Raw genomic sequence first — 22970 nt, 5'->3', positions numbered from 1 at the left:
ATCGTTACTGTATTTAACTAGGCAAGTCAGTTAAGAACAAATTCTTATGTACAATGACGGCCTACACCGGCCAATTGGGCACCGCCCTATAGGATTCCCAATTACGGCCCGTTGTGATACAGCCTGGAATCGAACCAGGATCTGTTGTGACGGCTCTAGCACTGAGCTGCAGTGGCTTAGACCGCTGCGCCACCCGGGAGCCTAAAACTCTATAGAGGCATTCAGGCCATTGGGTTCTCTCCTATCTCTATCCTATGATGCTTCCATCCTCTATGTTCCCTCATAAAGACTCCCATACCTTCAATCATTGATTGCACAATCTCCGCCCCATTGCTCTCAGCCTCGCTCAGCTCTGAGAGGAACAACCCTATGAGCCCTGAGAGGAACACTCCCCATTAGGTCCTCAGTGCTGAGAGAAACACTCCCCATTAGGTCCTCAGTGCTGAGAGAAACACTCCCCATTAGGTCCACAGTGCTGAGAGAAACACTCCCCATTAGGTCCTCAGTGCTGAGAGAAACACTCCCCATTAGGTCCACAGTGCTGAGAGAAACACTCTCCATTAGGTCCTCAGCTCTGAGAGGAACAACCCTATGAGCCCTGAGAGGAACACTCCCCATTAGGTCCTCAGTGCTGAGAAACACTCCCCACTAGGTCCTCAGTGCTGAGAAACACTCCCCACTAGGTCCTCAGTGCTGAGAGAAACACTCCCCATTAGGTCCTCAGTGCTGAGAAACACTCCCCATTATGTCCTCAGTGTTGAGAGAAACACTCCCCATTAGGTCCTCAGTGCTGAGAGAAACACTCCCCATTAGGTCCACAGTGCTGAGAGAAACACTCCCCATTAGGTCCTCAGTGCTGAGAGAAACACTCCCCATTAGGTCCTCAGTGCTGAGAGAAACACTCCCCATTAGGTCCTCAGTGCTGAGAGAAACACTCCCCATTAGGTCCTCAGTGCTGAGAGAAACACTCCCCATTAGGTCCTTAGTGTTGAGAAACACTCCCCACTAGGTCCTCAGTGCTGAGAGAAACACTCCCCATTAGGTCCTCAGTGTTGAGAAACACTCCCCACTAGGTCCTCAGTGCTGAGAGAAACACTCCCCACTAGGTCCTCAGTGCTGAGAGAAACACTCCCCATTAGGTCCTCAGTGCTGAGAGAAACACTCCCCACTAGGTCCTCAGTGCTGAGAGAAACACTCCCCATTAGGTCCTCAGTGCTGAGAGAAACACTCCCCACTAGGTCCTCAGTGCTGAGAGAAACACTCCCCATTAGGTCCACAGTGCTGAGAGAAACACTCCCCATTAGGTCCACAGTGCTGAGAGAAACACTCCCCATTAGGTCCTCAGTGCTGAGAGAAACACTCCCCATTAGGTCCACAGTGCTGAGAGAAACACTCCCCATTAGGTCCTTAGTGCTGAGAGAAACACTCCCCATTAGGTCCTCAGTGCTGAGAGAAACACTCCCCATTAGGTCCTCAGTGCTGAGAGAAACACTCCCCACTAGGTCCTCAGTGCTGAGAGAAACACTCCCCATTAGGTCCTCAGTGCTGAGAGAAACACTCCCCATTAGGTCCTCAGTGCTGAGAGAAACATCAGATGATGTCTCGTGCTTCTACACCTGCATTGCTTTTGCTGTTTGGGGTTTTAGGCTGGGTTTCTGTACAGCACTTTGAGATATCAGCTGATGTAAGAAGGGCTATATAAATACATTTGATTTGATGATGTTTGTACCAGTGTTAATTTTGAGTGAGACTACAAATTCAAAGACGGCCTACTTTTCTGCAGGGAGAGAAAAACATAGCTAGACTGATGTTTCGCTATTCAACTCAATACTGCTTTTGTTTTTAATTTTGTAAAGCAGCGTGTGTTTCTTAACCAGGCAAATCATAGCTAACTAGAAGGATAGCTAACTAGAAGGATAGCTAACTAGAAGATAGCTAACTAGAAGATAGCTAACTAGAAGATAGCTAACTAGAAGATAGCTAACTAGAAGGATAGCTAACTAGAAGGATAGCTAACTAGAAGATAGCTAACTAGAAGATAGCTAACTAGAAGGATAGCTAACTAGAAGATAGCTAACTAGAAGATAGCTAACTAGAAGGATAGCTAACTAGAAGGATAGCTAACTAGAAGATAGCTAACTAGAAGGGTGATGGTGACTGCTACGGGAAAGCAGATTCAAAAACGTGAGCTGGCGCTCACCCAGAAAAATGTGTTTGTGTGGAGGTGCTGACTAAAGGCAAATAAAATGTAAACTATCAAAATAAAGAGAATAAACACTCCATATATAAACTCCCAGTAATTTATTGGGTTTTTACCAACGTTTCAGCATCACTGTGCCTTCTTCAGGGTAATGCCATGAATACTTGAACCAGGTTATGTAAAAAAAACAGCATTACACACAGACGTATACACAAAGCCCATAGACCGCAATACCTTGCTATGTGTGGATTGAATGCATCCCCTTCCCCTCAAGAATGGTCTACAATACAGTCAGTTATGCAGGGTTAAAACAATCTGTGGCCACCAGACAGAATTTTGACAGCAATGCTAAAAAAAAAGACAGATAAATTCAAAATGAGAGGTTGAACCAAAGAAGAAACACAGAAGAAACAAGAAGAAACACAGAAATATATTTTATTATATGAATATTATTATATATTTTTTTGAAAAGTGTGTGTGTTTGGGCTTGTTCACACTTAACAGTCCAGTAGGCTGCTGAGCCAGCTGTGGTCTTTTGCACTAAGTACACGGAGAAAATTAAAGCAATCCTGAAAAAGCACTGGCATATTCTGCAATCAGACGAAAAAATTGCACACCTCTTCAAGGAACCCCCACTGGTGGTCTATAAGCGTGGTCGCAATATTGGAGAGAGTTTGGTGAGATCTGACCTGCCCCCTGAGCCCACTCAGACATTCTTAGCACCTATTCCAAATGGGAACTACAAATGTGGCTCATGCACACAGTGCAAATATCACTACAAAAACATCCTTCTTCAGACACCCACATACAGGTCGAAAAATCCCTGTTAGGGCGGTCATCTCATGCAAGACCACGGGAGTAATCTGTCTCATCGCCTGTTCATGTGGAAAAGCCTACATAAGACAAAGGAAAAGACAGTTAAAACAACGCAGAGCTGAACAACACCGCAGCTCAATCAGGTGCAAGAACAATTGACTATCCAGTAGCAGCTCACTTTGTTGAAGCTAACCATCCTATCTCCTCCCTCAAATACACAGGTGTTGAGCATGTTGCTCTGCCAAGGAGAGGAGGTGACATGGAGATCCTACTACTACAAAGGGAGGTCTGAATATTGACTTTGATCTCAGGCCCTTCTTATGAACAATTCTTTATTTTATGAAAAAATCTTTAAAAATGTATATATTCTTTCTTCAGCTTATTAGCGTACACCTAATATGTTCCCACTGTTGATGCTCATCATGCATTGAGGTTGAACCAGAAGATTGCATGTAACAAATAAGAAATAAGAAATACGAAACAATTAAATCTGTGAAATGTAATTAAACAATAATGTATGTTGATGCTAATATTATGTACACTATTCAATTATGTTTCTATATGATAACAATAGCCTAATATATTTAATATGCCATAAACTATTGTTTTCACTCATTCATTCTAATTAACATAATCATTATGACACACCCCTCGCTATTGTCATTGGTTGCACTAATTGCACTGTTTTTCTACATAACCTGGTTCAAGTATTCATGGCATTACCCTGAAGAAGGCACAGTGATGCCAAAACGTTGGTAAATACCCATTCAATTACTGGGAGTTTATATATTGAGTGCGCGACTCTCTTTATTTTGATAGCTACGGGAAAGAAAAATAATCGGCTGCGTGATGTGTATAATCTGAGCCGGAGCAGAGCCTGTCTGCCCACACTCATCGCTTGCTCCCCCGCAGCTCACCAGCTGATGTAGGCTGTGTGTGCCTGTGTGTGCCGGGTGTGACGAGTCCTTCCCACTGCTGAACAGAACTGCGCTGCACGTCTGTGCTGCTAATATTAATTGTGCTTATCACGGAAAAGCTCTCAATATCTCCAAAAACTCTAGTCCAGTCCACTTCGTAGTTCGATTTTGGCCACATAGATCTTCTAGTATTTCTGGGTCAATTTAGTCAGTTATAGTGTCATCAATTGCCACAGAAAAATAGGCGGTTTTGTTGACGAAATTAACACTGGTTTGTACTACATCTCTGAGATGATCTGAGCCCTGAGAGAAACAGCCCTGAGAGAATCTGAGCCCTGAGAGAAACAGCCCTGAGAGGATCTGAGCCCTGAGAGAAACAGCCCTGAGAGGATCTCAGCCCTGAGAGAAACAGCCCTGAGAGGATCTGAGCCCTGAGAGAAACAGCCCTGAGAGGGTCTGAGCCCTGAGAGAAACAGCCCTGAGAGGATCTGAGCCCTGAGAGAAAGCCCTGAGAGGATCTGAGCCCTGAGAGAAACAGCCCTGAGAGGATCTGAGCCCTGAGAGAAACAGCCCAGAGAGGATCTGAGCCCTGAGAGAAAGCCCTGAGAGGATCTGAGCCCTGAGACAAACAGCCCTGAGAGGATCTCAGCCCTGAGAGAAACAGCCCTGAGAGGATCTCAGCCCTGAGAGAACAGCCCTGAGAGGATCTCAACCCTGAGAGAATCTCAGCCCTGAGAGAAACAGCCCTGAGAGGATCTCAGCCCTGAACAGCTCAGCTATAAGAGGAACGCTCTCATTAAGGTCCTTTTATGAGACTACAGACACCAAGGTCTTCCCCTCCCCTCAGTTCCCCTGATACAGAGGAGCATGAGAGGGAAGCCCTGCTGCAGAGCAATGGGAAGAGAGAGAGAGAGAGAGAGGCACACACAAGCACATGCACATACGTAGACAGATAGACGCACCCACCCACCCACAAACCCACACACACACACACAGGCCCCAATCCCCAAAACTGCAGTGCTGCCCAGATAATTTCTCAGAGACAGGACTGGGGGCGATGCCCAGAGCTTCTCCTGAAGAAACTGTTTCTAAGCAATTACCGTGTTTGCTTGGCAACATATCAAAGAACACAAGGTGTGTCCCAAATGGCATCATATTCCCTTTTGAGAGGGGAAATTCTGACCCGAGTTACGCGCGCTTACATGGTACGTAATTCCCTTTTATAATGCACTTTTCTCTCTACGCGTTTTCTGACGTCGAAAATAAGCTTGAGAGTAGCATGTTATTCACCTGCTATTAATTTAGGGGGTGGAGATCAAATATATGAAGGTGGAGGAGGAGGCGTGTCCTACAGAAACACTGTATTCTGACCTTGGATCTGGACTGGGATATGTTCCCCATTGCTTCCAACAACAACATTGACGAATACGCTGATTCGGTGAGCGAGTTCATTAGAAAGTGCATTGACGATGTCGTTCCCATAGCAATGATTAAAACATCCCCAAACCAGAAAGCGCTGTTTTTAACAAGGCAAGGAGACCGGAAACATGACCGAATACAAACAGTGTAGCTACTCCCTCCGCAAGGCAAGCAAACAAGCTAAGCATCAGTATAGTCACAATTCAACAGCTCAGACACAACTTACATTTTTTTTAAATTGTACCTTTATTTAAATAGGCAAGTCAGTTAAGAACAAATTCTTATTTTCAATAACAGCAGTTGGTTAATTAACTGCCTGTTCAGGGGCAGAACAACAGATTTGTACCTTGTCAGCTCGGGGGGTTTGAACTTGCAACCTTCCGGTTACTAGTCCAACGCTCTAACCACTAGGCTACGCTGCCGCCACAGGTATGTGGCAGGGTCTACAGTCAATCACGGATTACAAAAAGAAAACCAGCCCCGTCACGGACCAGGATGTCTTGCTCTCAGGCAGACTAAATAACTTTTTTGCCCGCTTTGAGGACAATACAGTGCCACTGACACGGCCGCAACCAAAACCTGCAGACTCTCCTGTTAACCCTCGCAAGGCTGCAGGCCCAGACGGCATCCCTAGCCACATCCTCAGAGCATGAGCAGACCAGCTGGCTGGTGTGTTTACGGACATATTCAATCAATCCATATCCCAGTCTGCTGTTCCCACATGCTTCAAGAGGGCCACCATTGTCCCTGTTCCCAAGAAAGATAAGGTAACTGAGCTAAATGACTACCGCCCCGTAGCACTCACTTCTGTCATCATGAAGTGCTTTGAGAGACTAGTCAAGGACCATATCACCTCCACCCTACCTGACACCCTAGACCCACTCCAATTTGCTTACCGCCCAAATAGGTCCACAGGCGACGCAATCTCAACCACACTGCACACTGCCCTAACCCATCTGGACAAGAGGAATACCTATGTGAGAATGCTGTTCATCGATTACAGCTCAGCATTTAACACCATAGTACCCTCCAAACTCATCATCAAGCTCGAGACCCTGGGTCTCGACCCCGCCCTGTGCAACTGGGTATTGGACTTCCTGATGGGCTTGCCCCCAGGTGGTGAGGGTAGGTAACAACATCTCCACCCCGCTGATCCTCAACACTGGGGCCCCACAAGGGTGCATTCTCAGCCCTCTCCTGTACTCCCTGTTCACCCACGACTGCGTGGCCATGCACGCCTCCAACTGAATCATCAAGTTTGCAGACGACACTACAGTGGTAGGCTTGATTACCAACAACGACGAGGCCTACAGGGAGGAGGTGAGGGCCCTCGGAGTGTGGTGTCAGGAAAATAACCTCACACTCAACGTCAACAAAACAAAGGAGATGATTGTGGACTTCAGGAAACAGCAGAGGGAGCACCCCCCTATCCACATCGATGGGACAGTAGTGGAGAGGATAGTAAGTTTTAAGTTCCTCTGCGTACACATCACAGACAAACTGAATTGGTCCACCCACACAGAGAGCGTCATGAAGAAGGTGCAGCAGCGCCTCTTCAACCTCAGGAGGCTGAAGAAATTTGGCTTGTCACCAAAAGCACTCACAAACTTCTACAGTTGCACAATCGAGAGCATCCTGTCGGGCTGTATCACCACCTGGTACGGCAACTGCTTCATCCACAACCGTTAGGCTCTCCAGAGGGTAGTGAGGTCTGCAGAGCGCATTACCGGGGGAAAACGGCCTGCCCTTCAGGACACCTACACCACCCGTTGTCACAGGAAGGCCATAAAGATCATCAAGAACAACAACCACCCGAGCCACTGCCTGTTCACCCCGCTATCATCCAGAAAGCGAGGTCAGTACAGGTGCATCAAAGCAGGGACCAAGAGACTGAAAAACAGCTTCTATCTCAAGGCCATCAGACTGTTAAACAGCCACCACTAACATTGAGTGGCTGTTGCCAACACACTGACTCAACTCCAGCCACTTTAATAATGGGAATTGATGGAAATTGATGTAAAATATATCACTAGCCACTTTAAACAATGCTACTTAATATAATTTTTACATACCCTACATTACTCATCTCATATGTATATGTATATACTGTACTCTATATCATCTACTGCATCTTTATGTAATACATATATCACTAGCCACTTTAAACTATGCCACTTTGTTTACATACCCTACATTACTCTTCTCATATGTATATACTGTACTCGATACCATCTACTGCATCTTGTCTATGCCGTTCTGTACCATCCCTCATTCATATATCTTTATGTACATATTCTTTATCCCTTTACACTTGTGTGTATAAGGTTGTAGTTTTGGAATTGTTAGTTAGATTACTCGTTGGTTATTACTGCATTGTCAGAACTAGAAGCACAAGCATTTCGCTACACTCGCATTAACATCTGCTAACCATGTGTATGTGACAAATCAATTTGATTTGATTTGATCTCATTCCCTCATAATTCCACCACTTTTACGCGCGGTTAACCAATGAATAAGGTCGAGCGACCTGTCGGTTCCAAGTGGAACAACATCTACTTTCCTTCCCTCGACAGAAATATCACCATTTGTCACACCCTGATCTGTTTCACCTGTCCTTGTGATTGTCTCCACCCCCCTCCAGGTGTCGCCCATCTTCGCCATTATCCCCAGTGTATTTATACCTGTGTTCTCTGTTTGTCTGTTGCCAGTTCGTCTTGTCGAGTCAGCTAGCGTTTTTGTTCTCAGCTCCTGCTTTTCCCATGTCTCTCTTTTTCTCGCCCTCCTGGTTTTGACCCTTGCCTGTCCTGACTCTGAGCCCGCCTGCCTGACCACTCTGCCTGAGCCCGCCTGCCTGACCACTCTGCCTATCCTGAGCCCGCCTGCCGTCCAGTACCGTTGCCACACCTCTGGTTTACTGACCACTGCCTACTTTGACCTGTCTATTGCCTGCCCCTGTTGGATTATTAAACCATTGTTAATTCGACGTTGTCTACATCTGGGTCTTACCTTGATTCCTGATAACCATTATCCATGCACTGTCATTTACTATTTGATATGAGCTATTGAGGTAAATGAGTAAAGCTGTTTGGATATGTGGATTGTAAATATAAAATACAATTGATTTAGATCTAGTTTAGCTTATGATCGCTGGAGACTAATGTGAAACTAGTCACATGGCAGCAAACTGAAGCATATCAACATATCACCTATTCTATTATAACTTGCAGGGACCGTTGTCATTACAGTTCCATGATTAGTGGAGATTATTAGGGTAGATAAATAGACTACTGTTCACTACTGAAGCATATCAACATATCACCTATTCCACAGTGAGGTTTATTATAACTTGCAGGGACCGTTAACATTTCAGTTCCATGATTAGTGGAGATATCGAGCCCAATGTGCACCACATAGTGTACTACTAAGGAAACACGGTGTCATTCGGACTCCCGAGTGGCGCAGCGGTCCAAGGCACCGCATCTCATTGCTAGAGGTGTCACTACAGACCCTGGATCGATCCCGGGCTGTATCACAACCAGCCGTGATCGGGAGTCTCATAGGGCGGCCCAGCGTCGTCCGGGTTAGGGGAGGGTTTGGCCCAGGGGGTAGGCCGTCATTGTGAAATAACTATTTGTTCTTTTAACTGACTTGCCTAGATAAATAAAAGGTACAAAAAATGTGTTAAGCAGCCACACCCCTCTGTCTGTGTCCAGGCATCTCCTCCTCATGGACTGCACCAGATTTGCCAGTTCTTGCTGTGAGATGTTACCCCGCTCTTCCACCAAGGCACCTGTAAGTTCCCGGACATTTATGGGGGGAATGGCCCTTGCCCTCACCCTCCGATCCCACAGGTCCTAGACGCGCTCAATGGGATTGAGATCTGGGCTCTTCGCTGGCCATGGCAGAAAACTGACATTCCTGTCTTGCAGGAAATCACGCACAAAACGAGCAGTATGGCTGGTGGCATTGTCATGCTGGAGGGTCATGTCAGGATGAGCCTGCAGGAAAGGTACCACAGGAGGGAGGACACCGCCCCAGACCATGACGGACCCTCCACCTCCAAATCGATCCCGCTCCAGAGTACAGGCCTCAGTGTAACGCTCATTCCTTCGACGATAAACGCGAATCCGACCATCACCCCTTGTGAAATAAAACCGCGACTCGTCAGTGAAGAGCACATTATGCCAGTCCTGTCTGATCCAGCGACGGTGGGTTTGTGCCCATAGGCAACGTTGTTGCCGGTTATGTCTGGTGAGAACCTGCCTTACAACAGGCCTACAAGACCTCAGTCCAACCTCTCTCAGCCTTTTGCCGACAGTCTGTGAACTGATGGAGGGATTGTGCATTCCTGGTGTAACTCGGGCAGTTGTTGTTGCCATCCTGTATCTGTCCCGCAGGTGTGATGTTCGGATGTACCAATCCTGTGCAGATTTTGTTACATTACACGTGGTCTGCCACTGCGAGGACGATCAGCAGTCTGTCCTGTCTCCCTGCAGCGCTGTCTTAGGCGTCTCACAGTACGGACATTACAATTTATTGCCCTGGCCACATCTGTAGTCCTCATGCCTCCTTGCAGCATGCCTAAGGCACGTTCACGCAGATGAGTAGGGACCCTGGGCATCTTTATTTTGGTGTTTTTCAGAGTCAGTAGAATGGCCTCTTTAGTGTCCTAAGTTTCCATAACTGTGATCTTAATTGCCTACCGTCTGTAAGCTGTCAGTGTCTTAACGACCGTTCCACAGGTGCATGTTCATTAATTGTTGAAGGTTCATTGAACAAACATGGGAAACAGTGTTTAAACCCTTTACAATGAAGATCTGTGAAGTTATTTTTATTTTTACAAATTATCTTTGAAAGACAGGGTCCTGAAAAAGAGTTTATATGCAGTGATATGGAGAAAACAAGAGTCATAAATCAAATCAAATCAACTTTTATTGGTCACATACACATGGTTAGCAGCTGTTAATGCGAGTGTAGCGAAATGCTTGTGCTTCTAGTTCCTACCAACAGGGAGGGTGAATAAGTCATTATCTATGAATGTCATCATTAAATATCTAATGTTCTGAGTTGGAACAAATAAGACACACACACACACACCTCAGAGCAGATGGAAGAGACCAGGTTGTACCATGGTTAGCAGGGTTTACTTGGTTCACGCTATATTACTCTGTGTCTCTGGGCTGCCACAGAACCTCCTCATTGCATCATTGCAGCCAAGGGATTTTATTTATCTCTCCTTCTCTCTCTATATCTCTTCTTCCTTCCATCCCTCTTCTCTCTCTCTCCTTCCACCCTCCCACCCCTCTCTCTCTCTCCCTTTCTCTTTCCACTCGCTCTTCCCCCCTCTCTTTCTTCCTCCCTCCCTCCCGACCCCCCCCTCTCTCTCTCACACCTTCTCTCTCTCTCTCTCTTCATCTCACTCTTCTCTCTCTCTCTCTCTCTCTCTCTCTCTCTTTCTCTCTCTCTCTTCATCCCACTCTTCTCTCTCTCTCTCTCTTTCTCTCTCTCTCTTCATCTCACTCTCTCTCTCTCTCTCTCTCTCTCTCTCTCTCTCTCTCTCTCTCTCTCTCATAACCCCCTTGATTGCTGGTTGTTTTTACTACGTCAAAACATTTCTACAACGCCTGTCCCAAGTCAAGTGCTTAACATTAATCTGGTGCTGTGTGTAACTGCCAATCTTGGACACAAAAACGGGGACATATGGAGCAATTTAAAAATGACTGTTGTCACACTGCCATTGTGTAATTTGTGGGGTGGATAGACTAAGATAAATAAACCAGGTCAACTATTGTTTTATTGACTCACTGGCCAGATGGTTTCCCTAACTCACTGTCATTGTCCATTAATGACAGGGACCGGGAGGAGGAATAACTCATTACCTATGAATGTTAGTGACAGGGAGTGGGAATAACTCATTATCTATGAATGATAGGGACCGGGAGGGGGAATAACTCATTATCTATGAATGATAGGGACTGGGAGAGGGAATAACTCATTATCTATGAATGATAGGGACCAGGAGGGGGAATAACTCATTATCTATGAATGATAGGGACAGGGAGGGGGAATAACTCATTACTTATGAATGACGGCGCCCGCGAGGGGGAATAACTCATTATCTATGAATGATAGGGACCGGGAGAGGGAATAACTCATTATCTATGAATGATAGGGACCGGGAGGGGGAATAACTCATTATCTATGAATGATAGGGACCGGGAGGGGGAATAACTCATGATCTATGAATGATAGGGACCGGGAGGAGGAATAACTCATTACCTATGAATGTTAGTGACAGGGAGAGGGAATAACTCATTATCTATGAATGATAGGGACCGGGAGAGGGAATAACTACATCTCCTCACCTTGTCCCCAGAGCCTTCCCTGTCCCTTCCAATTTACAAAGTTCCCTGAAAAGACACACACAATGTACCTGGTTTTCTTTCTCCAGTTTATCAACAAGCTTGTCCTCTGCTATCCAGCGCACATATTGGATGTCTTTAGTCTCAAATCATTTGGGAACAATAGACTAACATTTCACATTTTATGTTCATGTATTATACAAATCCTATGTACCTCAAAACTTTAAGTTAAATATAATGTAAATAACCATTGAATCATGCAATTACTGAGTAAATTCCAAGTAAGTAACACACTGTAAAGTCAAACGTAAGCCAAAAGAAAACAACCTAAAAGATAACTGTGTGTACTGTAAATATTTGTGTATTGTACAAATACAGACAGCAGACTAATTGCTACCATTGGTGTGCTTCAGTATTTCCCTTAATCTGCTTCCCAGTTGATGTCTATATCTATCAAACCATCTGTCTCGTTCTGGTTACATAACAGCACAGGTGGCATGCTGTGCTGGGTAGGGAGTAGCCCTTCAGCAAAACACACACAGTCACACACACACACGCACACGCACACACACACACACTGTCACAGACACACGCACACACACAGTCACACGCACACACACACGCACACACACTGTCACACACACACACACACACACACACACACACACACACACACACACACATACATGCACACACACACACACACACGCACACGCACACACACAAACACTGTCACAGACACACGCACACACACAGTCACACACGCACACGCACACACACAGTCACACACACACACGCACACGCACACACACCACACACACACTGTCACACACCCACTGTCACACACACACACTGTCACACACCAACACACACCACACGTACACACACACTGACACACAAACACACACACACACACTGTCACACATGCACAAACACACACACACACGCAACAAAAACACAGGAGGAAACCATATCTCTTGATAACATTTTTCCCTTACTTCAATAATATTCTCTTTTATGTTTTCGCCTCTTGGGCAAATTAGATTGTTCCTTTGACTGTCCCTTGTAAATATGTAGAGATTTTCTATTCAATGTTTCCAGCTATGTGAACGGGTTACATATAACTGACACAGTTAACTCCTACTGCAATGGCTTGGGACTGAGTGTGTGAGTGTGTGACAGTGTGTGTGGTGTATGTTGTGTGTGACAGTGTGTTGTTTGTGACAGTGTGTGACAGTGTGTGTGTTCGTGTGTGTGTAACAGTATAACTTTAGACCATACTTCCTCTCGCCCATACCCGGGCGCGAACCAGGGACCCTCTGCACACATCAACAACTGACACCCACGAGGCATCGTTACCCAACGCTCCACAAAAGCCACAGAGCAGAGCCAGGGGAAACACTAGTCACCGATTGAAACACTATTTAGCACGCACCACCGCTAACTAGCTAGCGTTTCACATGCGTTACACTAGCACCACCGCTAACTAAGCTAGCGTTTCACATCCGTTACACTAGCACCACCGCTAACTAAGCTAGCGTTTCACATCCGTTACATGTGGGTGACAGTGTGTGTGTGTGTGTGTGTGTGCGTGCGTGCGTGCATGCGTGTGTGTGTGCGTGCGTGCCCTGCGTGCGTGCGTGCGTGTGTGCGTGCGTGCCCTGCGTGCATGAGGTGTGTGACTGGTGAGCTTGACCTTATCCATAGTTCACCATTCATCCGTCAACACAACAGCAGCCTATTAAATACATAACAAATCCCAGCTGCTGTGAGTGAGGAAGCCAGGTCTCCTGTGTGTGTTTCATAAGACCTATCAAATCAGAGCAGAGATGGACAGCCAGACCTATAGGACAATGTGAGCTGCAACAAATGAAGGGAGGTGGTGGTTTGACAGCCTTCAATGTCCTACTTCCACTATCATGATAGCAACGTGACAAACATTTCGCTACACCCGCAATAACATCTGCTAAACACGTGTATGTGACAAATACCATTTTGATTTGATTTGATTTGTAATACCAGGTTGCAGAACTACTGGGAATCAGCATAACAACATAACAGGGTACAGGACTACTGGGAATCAGCATAACAGGGTACAGGACTACTGGGAATCAGCATAACAACATAACAGGGTACAGGACTACTGGGAATCAGCATAACAGGGTACAGGACTACTGGGAATCAGCATAACAACATAACAGGATACAGGACTACTGGGAATCAGCATAACAGGGTACAGGACTACTGGGAATCAGCATAACAGGGTACAGGACTACTGGGAATCAGCATAACAACATAACAGGGTACAGGACTACTGGGAATCAGCATAACAGGGTACAGGACTACTGGGAATCAGCATAACAACATAACAGGGTACAGGACTACTGGGACTCAGCATAACAGGATACAGGACTACTGGGAATCAGCATAACAGGGTACAGGACTACTGGGAATCAGCATAACAACATAACAGGGTACAGGACTACTAAGAATCAGCATAACAACATAACAGGGTACAGGACTACTGGGAATCAGCATAACAACATAACAGGGTACAGGACTACTGGGAATCAGCATAACAACATAACAGGGTACAGGACTACTGGGAATCAGCATAACAGGGTACAGGACTACTGGGAATCAGCATAACAACATAACAGGGTACAGGACTACTGGGAATCAGCATAACAGGGTACAGGACTACTGGGAATTAGCATAACAACATAACAGGGTACAGGACTACTGGGAATCAGCATAACAGGGTACAGGACTACTGGGAATCAGCATAACAACATAACAGGGTACAGGACTACTGGGAATCAGCATAACAGGGTACAGGACTACTGGGAATCAGCATAACAGGGTACAGGACTACTGGGAATCAGCATAACAACATAACAGGGTACAGGACTACTGGGAATCAGCATAACAGGGCACAGGACTACTGGGAATTAGCATAACAACATAACAGGGTACAGGACTACTGGGAATCAGCATAACAGGGTACAGGACTACTGGGAATCAGCATAACAACATAACAGGGTACAGGACTACTGGGAATCAGCATAACAGGGTACAGGACTACTGGGAATTAGCATAACAGGGTACAGGACTACTGGGAATCAGCATAACAGGGTACAGGACTACTGGGAATCAGCATAACAACATAACAGGGTGAATTATATATATGTATTGTGGTCTATTTTGTTTTTGTATATTTCTATGCTGACTTTACAAAATGAACTTGCATGTAAATGGACCATAAAGTACATTGTATACCGTGTGCAGGCAATTCCCTTCTTTATCAACTACTAAAGGAACATGCTGGTACCTGGTACCATTTACAGTATAAGATATTAAGATATTATCACTGCATTTGTGTATTCAGGGCCAAAACAAACGACACGTTATGTTCAAATACTGTGGTCATGTGATTATAACGAGAGGAATACTCCTGATGCAGTCACATTATCTTGCTACAATCGAACTGGTACGCCTTTCGTTCCAGTTCCAGTTCCTGTTCTCTGCTGCCTGTGACTGGAACGAATTGCAAAAATCGCTGAAGTTGGAGACTTTTTATCTCCCTCACCAACTTCAAACATCTGCTATCTGAGCAGCTAACCCGATCGCTGCAGCTGTACATAGTCTGTCGGTATATAGCCCCACCCATTTTTACCTACCTCATCCCCATACTGTTTTTATTTATTTACTTTTCTGCTCTTTTGCACAGCAATATCTCTACCTGTACATGACCATCTGATCATTTATCACTCCAGTGTTAATCTGCAAAATTGTAATTATTCGCCTACCTCCTCATGCCTTTTGCACACAATGTATATAGACTCTCTTTTTTTTCTACTGTGTTATTGACTTGTTAATTGTTTACTCCATGTGTAACTCTGTGTTGTTGTCTGTTCACACTGCTATGCTTTATCTTGGCCAGGTCGCAGTTGCAAATGAGAACTTGTTCTCAACTAGCCTACCTGGTTAAATAAAGGTGAAATAAAAAATGAATTTAAAAAACAGTGTCTAGTACCAATTGAAATGCTAGAAGATGCAGCAGTATACTGTACATTACAACAATTCAGCTCATGAAACATGCGACCAACACTTTAACATTCTTGTTCAATGTACAGTACCAGTCAAACGTTTGGATATGCCTACTCATTCAAGGGTTTTTCTTTATTTTTACTATTTGCTACATTGTAGAATAATAGTGAAAACATCAAAACTGTGAAATAACACATACGGAATCATGTATTAACCAGAAAACTGTTATTCAAATCAAAATATATTTTATCATTTGAGATTCTTCAAAGTAGCCACCCTTTGCCTTGATGACATCTTTGCACACGCTTGGCGTTCTCTCAACCAGCTTCATGAGGTAGTCACCTGGAATGCATTTCAATTGACAGGTGTGCATTGTTAAAAGTTTATTAGTGGCATTTCTTACCTTCTTAATGCGTTTGAGGCCATCTGTTGTGTTGTGACCAGGTAGGTGTGATATACAGAAGACAGCCCAATTTGGTAAAAGACCACGTCCATATTATGGCAAGAACAGCTCAAATAAGCAAAGAGAAACGACAGTCAATCATTACTTTAAGACATGAAGGTCAGTCAATCCATTTCTTCAAGAGAACCGCCACAGGAAAGGAAGACCCAGAGTTACCTCTGCTGCAAAGGATGAGTTCATTAGTTAACTGCACTTCAGAAATTGCAGCCCAAACAAATGTCTCACAGAGTTCAAGTAAAAGACACGTCTCAACATCAACTGTTCGGAGTAGGCTGTGTGAATCAGGCCTTCATGGTCGATTTGCTGCAAAGAAACCACTACTAAAGGACACCAATAAGAAGAAGATACTTGCTTGGGCCAAGAAACACGATGCAATGGACATTAGACTGGTGGAAATGTGTCCTTTGGTCTGATGAATCCAAATTTGAGATTTTTGGTTCCAACCGCCGTGTCTTTGTCAGACGCAGAGTAGGTGAAAGGATGATCTCTGCGTGTGTGGTTCCCACCGTGAAGCATGGAGGTGGTGGTGTGGGGGTATGGAGGTGCTTTGCTGGTGACACTGTCTGTGATTTATGTAGAATTCAAGACACGCTTAACCAGCATGGCTACCATAGCATTCTGCAGTGATACGCCATCCCATCTGGTTTGCGCTTAGTGGGACTATCATTTGTTTTTCAACAGGACAATGACCCAACACACCTCCAGGCTGGTTAAGGGCTATTTGACCAAGAAGGAGAGTGATGGAGTGCTGCATCAAATGACCTGGCCTCCACAATAACACGACCTCAACCCAGTTGAGATGGTTTGGGATGAGTTGTACCACAGAGTGAAGGAAAAGCAGCCAACTAGTGCTCAGCATATGTGGGAATTCCTTCAAGACTGTTGGAAAAGCATTCCAGGTGAAACTGATTGAGAGAATTCCAAGAGTGTGCAAAGACGTCATCAAGGCAAAGGGTGGCTACTTGGAAGAATCTAAAATATTAAAATATATTTTGATATGTTGAACACTTTTTTGGTTACTACGTGATTCCATATGTGTTATTTCATAGTTTTGATTGTCTTGAACTTGAATGAGTAGGCTTGTCCAAAACTTTTGACTGGTAATGTATAAATGTAAAATCGCAATTAGATTTCTTCCCCATATCGTGCAGCCCTACCTGATACCATGCACACACACACACACAGCCACACACACACACATTATCTCCGATACATTATCTTGTACCACACACACGCAGCCACACACACACATTATCTCTGATACATTATCTTGTACCACACACACATCCACACACACATTATCTCTGATACATTATCTTGTGCCACACACACAGCAACACACACACAATATATCTGATACATTATATTGTACCACACACACACATTATCTCTGATACATTATCTTGTACCACACACAGCCGCACATACACGCATCATCTCTGATACCTTATCTTGTACCACACACACATTATATCTGATGCATTATCTTGTACCACACACACACATGTTCTCTGATACATTATCTTGTACCACACACACACATTATCTCTGATACATTATCTTGTACCACACACAGCCACACACATTATCTCTGATACATTATCTTGTACCACACACACACAGCCACACACACACATTATCTCTGATACATTATCTTGTACCACACACACACAGCCACACACACACACACACATTATCTGATACATTATCTTGTACCACATGCACACATTATCTCTGATACATTATCTTGTACCACACACACAACCACACACACACATGCTCTCTGATACATTATCTTGTACCACACACTCACACACATTATCTCTGATAAAGTATCTTGTACCACACACACAGCCACACACACACATTATCTCTGATACATTATCTTGTACCACACAAACACACCTCAGTAATACTACATCCTCTCCTGCTGAGACCGATACATTGATAAAGATACACAGATACACCAATATAATATATAATACGGTAATAATACTGCTATATCCTAATTACAGAGAGCCACGTCATGTACCATGTTACAACACTGTAGGTGTCTGCCTGCTTGTCTGTCTGTGTGTCTGCCTGTCTGTGTTTCAATCTCCTTCTGCTGTCTCGCTCTCTCTCTCTCTTTCTCTCTCTCTCTCTGAGTCTGTCTCTCTCCATCTCTCTGTCTCTCTCCCTATCCCTTTCTCCCTCTCATTCTGTCTCCCTTTCTCTCAATGTCTCTTTCACTGTCTGTCTCTCTCTGTCTCTATCTGTGTCTCTCTGTCTCTCTCTCTCTCTCTCTCTGTCTCTCCATCTCTGTCTCTCTCTCTCTGTATCTCTCTGTCTGTCTGTCTCTCTCTCTCTCTCTCTCTCTCTCTCTCTCTCTCTGTCTCTCTCTCTCTCTCTCTCTCTCTCTCTCTGTCTGTCTGTCTCTGTCTGTCTGTCTCTCTGTCTCTCTCTCTGTCTGTCTCTCTGTCTCTCTCTCCTCTCTCCGTCTCTTTCTCTCTATGTCCGTCTGTCTCTCTGTCTCTCTGTCTCTCTCTCTCTCTCTCTCTGTCTCTCTGTCTCTCTCTGTCGCTCTCTCTCTCTCTCTCTCTCTCTGTCTCTCTGTCTCGTGCTCTAACCCCCCTCTCCATGTATTAGACAATTCTGATAAGTTTAGATACAGACAAAAACAGAAGCGACATGTTAAATAATTAAACAGATATCATTAGAGTTGTGCTAATGTTCTTTAGAGTCAGTTGTACATACATTACACAATCAATATGGGCCATAAACTCTTGTCTGCATCTTTATGGTACCATATTCCCTACATAGAGCACTACTTATGACCAGGGCCCGCACAGGAAATAGGGTGTCATTTGGGACACATCACCAGTCAGGAGAGGGGAAGAGGCAGATGAATGAGTCAATTAATATCCCTGTGGAGGCACATTACCCCCCCCACCCCGCTCACCGCCGGGTACAAATGCGCCAAATATTGCCCATAATTCACTTCGCAATGAGGCGATCCGGCGTGCTGTACAATATCAGCTAGTCAAGACGGGTTGACAAATCTAGCTTTGCGACAGAAGACTTGATGTAGGAACACATTGCACTATACTGGAAATTAAACAGATTTTGTGGGATGGCTACACCTCTGGGTCTATCTTCTGTCTCTAGTACAAGTCTCCCTGTGCTCATTATGATGTCATGCCTCACACTACTGAAACAAGACCCCCCCCCCGTGAACCGTTCTTCCTTCAAAACTAGCCTGGAATCCAAACTGACTTAAATGTATATATTATTAATTTAGTAGATGCTCTTATCCAGACCGACTTAAAGTTAGGGCATCCATCTTAAGATAAAGGAGTACAAGGCAATAAATAAGCCACGGTGACGAAGTAAATACAATAGAGCAATTAAAACACTGGAATGTCACCTCATTTGCTCACATCGTATATATAGACTTATTTTCCTACTGTATTTTTTACTTTGTTTTACTCCATGTGTAACTCTGTGTCGTTGTTTGTGTCGAACTGCTTTGCCTTATATTGGCCGGGTCGCAGTCGTAAATGAGAACTTGTTCTCAACTTGTCTACCTGGTTAAATAAAGGTGAAATAAATGTAAATTAAAGAGGCAACCACCAGTTACGACATCCATTTTTGGACTTATAAACTAATGATATGTACCCATTCATTGATTGTTGAAAAATATAACTTATAAAATGCCTCATGAGCTTATTAGTTCAACGGCGATACTCCATCAGAACCCTAAATATTTAGCTGGATTTACTCCAATGTTTGTAAACAAAGAAAATGTAAACAAACCGTATATATGGTTAAAACTATCATGTTGATATAATGGATGGTCAACCGTTGCATCCATAGCTCTGTCTATGAATTTTGAGAGTGGTTGTATATTCTCCAGCCTCATCCCTCAGCTTTTTCTCGAAACAGGAACGGGGGAGGCCACTTTGTTATCGTTTCTACTGCTGATTGCCACTTTAGGGTAGCTAGGTACAACACAAGCTCTGTCAAGACAGACAGACTATTTTTGGCAGTCTTCAATCATGGTCAACATATTGTCATATGTTACATGTTAAATGCCTATAGGACACAGACAGGCAGAAATTGGAGGAATGCTGGAGGCTAATACTACCTCTCATATTACAGTTATTTTACATGGGAAATTGTTTTCCATTACATTTAGAGGAGGACAGAGATTCCCTCGGCAACATCCAAAATGGCACCCTATTCCCTATATAGTGCACTACTTTAGACCAGAGCCCTATGGCAGCCTATTTCCAATTATAGTGCACTACTTTAGACCAGAGCCCTATGGCACCCTATTCCATATATAGTGCACTTCTTTTGACCAGCGCCTCTATGGGGGATGTGACCAGACATCTCCCCTCTCATACTCTCTCCTGAATAATTCACTCACCACAGAGCAAAATAGCTTTGAGTGGTGCTGTTGCTATTTCCACACACAGCGTTGTTTTTAATCATACAAAATGAAACTCCATTTTCTTTTTTAATGCACTAATTTTGACCGGAGCCCACAAGGCTCAGGTGCATACTATATAGGGAATAGGGTGCCATTTGGGATGTACACACAGAGACAACCCACTTTACCTTTATGGGAAATAGCCTATCCCTCTTTCTTGATGATGCAAGATGTTTATGTGCCAATTGTAAAACTGCAATTCAGTGCTACTTGAATTGAATCACATTTTCCTGAGAAATGTATATATTTATATATATATATATATATAGGTATAGAAATGTATATATTTATTTATATATATATATATATAGGTATAGAAATGTATATATTTATTTATATATATATATATATATAGGTATAGAAATGTATATATTTATTTATATATATATATATAGGTATAGAAATGTATATATTTATTTATATATATATATATATAGGTATAGAAATGTATATATTTATTTATATATATATATATATAGGTATAGAAATGTATATATTTATTTATATATATATATATATAGGTATAGAAATGTATATATTTATTTATATATATATATATATAGGTATAGAAATGTATATATTTATTTATATATATATATATATATAGGTATAGAAATGTATATATTTATTTATATATATATATATATAGGTATAGAAATGTATATATTTATTTATATATATATATATAGGTATAGAAATGTATATATTTATTTATATATATATATATATATATAGGTATAGAAATGTATATATTTATTTATATTTATATATATATATATATAGGTATAGAAATGTATATATTTATTTATATATATATATATATATATAGGTATAGAAATGTATATATTTATATATATATATATATAGGTATAGAAATGTATATATTTATTTATATATATATATATATAGGTATAGCCTAACAACAAATAAGCTATGCAGTATCTATGTGTTTATAATTCTGTTTTTTAACTTTCAAAGCAAAGATATTTGAGATGCAATTAGTTCAGAATGTGAAATGATCCATTCTCACCAAAAATGATTTTGAAACACAAAGCGGATGTAATAAATGTATCCTACATTGCCATAACTGTATCGTGACGTAAATCAAATAATTAACACCGAAGGTGTTTATTTTTAACAGTTTTGGGCTCATTTTTGTCCAGCAAAAAAATAACTTCAATAAGGCTGGTAGAATGTAGGGTGTCTGTAGGCTATAAAACCAAAGTCAGATCGATGGTAATGGGCCATGAAAATAGTGAAACTAACGATCAAATGTAGCGGATTTATGGGCGCGAACAGAATAAAAAAAAAAGGCACATTTTGAATGAATATCATGCTACATAGATAGAAATTATATTGTTCATCAAAAGTCAATGCATTACAATGGTCAAATGACAACGAATGGAAACATATATTTGCATGTTTAGAGAACCGTCAACTCTGCGGCACCCATCCACGCGACCCTTTTACCACAGCGCGCGGGCAATGAAGGCGCACGCTCGTCACGAGCGAGTGCTTGTCGTTTCAAAAAAAAATACTGAATTCCAAAAACTCGTAAACAATGTACAAAAACTTCACTTCGACCATTAAATACTTCAATGACACGACTAGCCTATTCCAAACTAAACAGACAGAACCTGCAACTACTAACCTTTCTGCTGCTTGAAGGACTGTATGGAGCCCGAGTGATGCACCATAGTGCCGTTTGGTTGTTGATTATTATTCCCCCACCCCCCGTAAATACTATTCCGTATTTCGAAAAGCAAGGTTACCGAATAGGGAAACTATGGTGGGATTGCGTAGGTGTTCTCGCAGCTATCATCCATGCCCAGTATACTATAGTCATCACAGCAGCGATATCTAAAGCGATGCGGAAACCACAACAACACCTGTACCGAGTACCGTCCCCTCCGCATGCTCCCCATCCGTGGCTGTTGTCATGGTAACGAACCGGAGGGGCGGTCCGGTGATGGCACTGGTTCCTTCCCTCCACCTCCTTTGCACGGACACAGCTGACCTGGTTCTGAATTTAGGCTAGATTGTCTCTATAAATGGCCAGTCTCTTGAAAATAACAAAACAAAATCATGTCAATTTTCATCTGGTATAAGATTATCATCAATCCTTAGGGTCCACCTCTGTCATCACACCATCAATGACTTATTGACTGGCACCATTACTTGAGGGGAACGCATTTGTAATAAGACTTGTGAGATAGTTGTGAGAGGTTGCACTGAGATAGATGGCCAGAGCCTATATGGCTTTGAGACA

General features: G+C 43.2%; 1 protein-coding gene across 1 annotated transcript in view; it reads right to left on the bottom strand.

Moving 5' to 3' along the window:
• LOC139406342 (anoctamin-3-like) overlaps nt 1–22505 on the bottom strand; it is a 147183-nt gene extending 124678 nt beyond the window's left edge. The window contains exon 1 of the mRNA XM_071148850.1: nt 22353–22505. Within this exon, the coding sequence (XP_071004951.1) occupies nt 22353–22398 (46 nt within the window). The 5' untranslated portion in view covers nt 22399–22505. The remainder of the gene's footprint in view (nt 1–22352) is intronic.
• Between the last annotated feature and the right edge of the window lie 465 nt (nt 22506–22970).

Source organism: Oncorhynchus clarkii, chromosome 4 (genome assembly GCF_045791955.1).
Source record: "Oncorhynchus clarkii lewisi isolate Uvic-CL-2024 chromosome 4, UVic_Ocla_1.0, whole genome shotgun sequence".
Classification (NCBI taxonomy): domain Eukaryota; kingdom Metazoa; phylum Chordata; class Actinopteri; order Salmoniformes; family Salmonidae; genus Oncorhynchus; species Oncorhynchus clarkii.
This window is presented reverse-complemented; position numbering and strand designations above follow the sequence as displayed.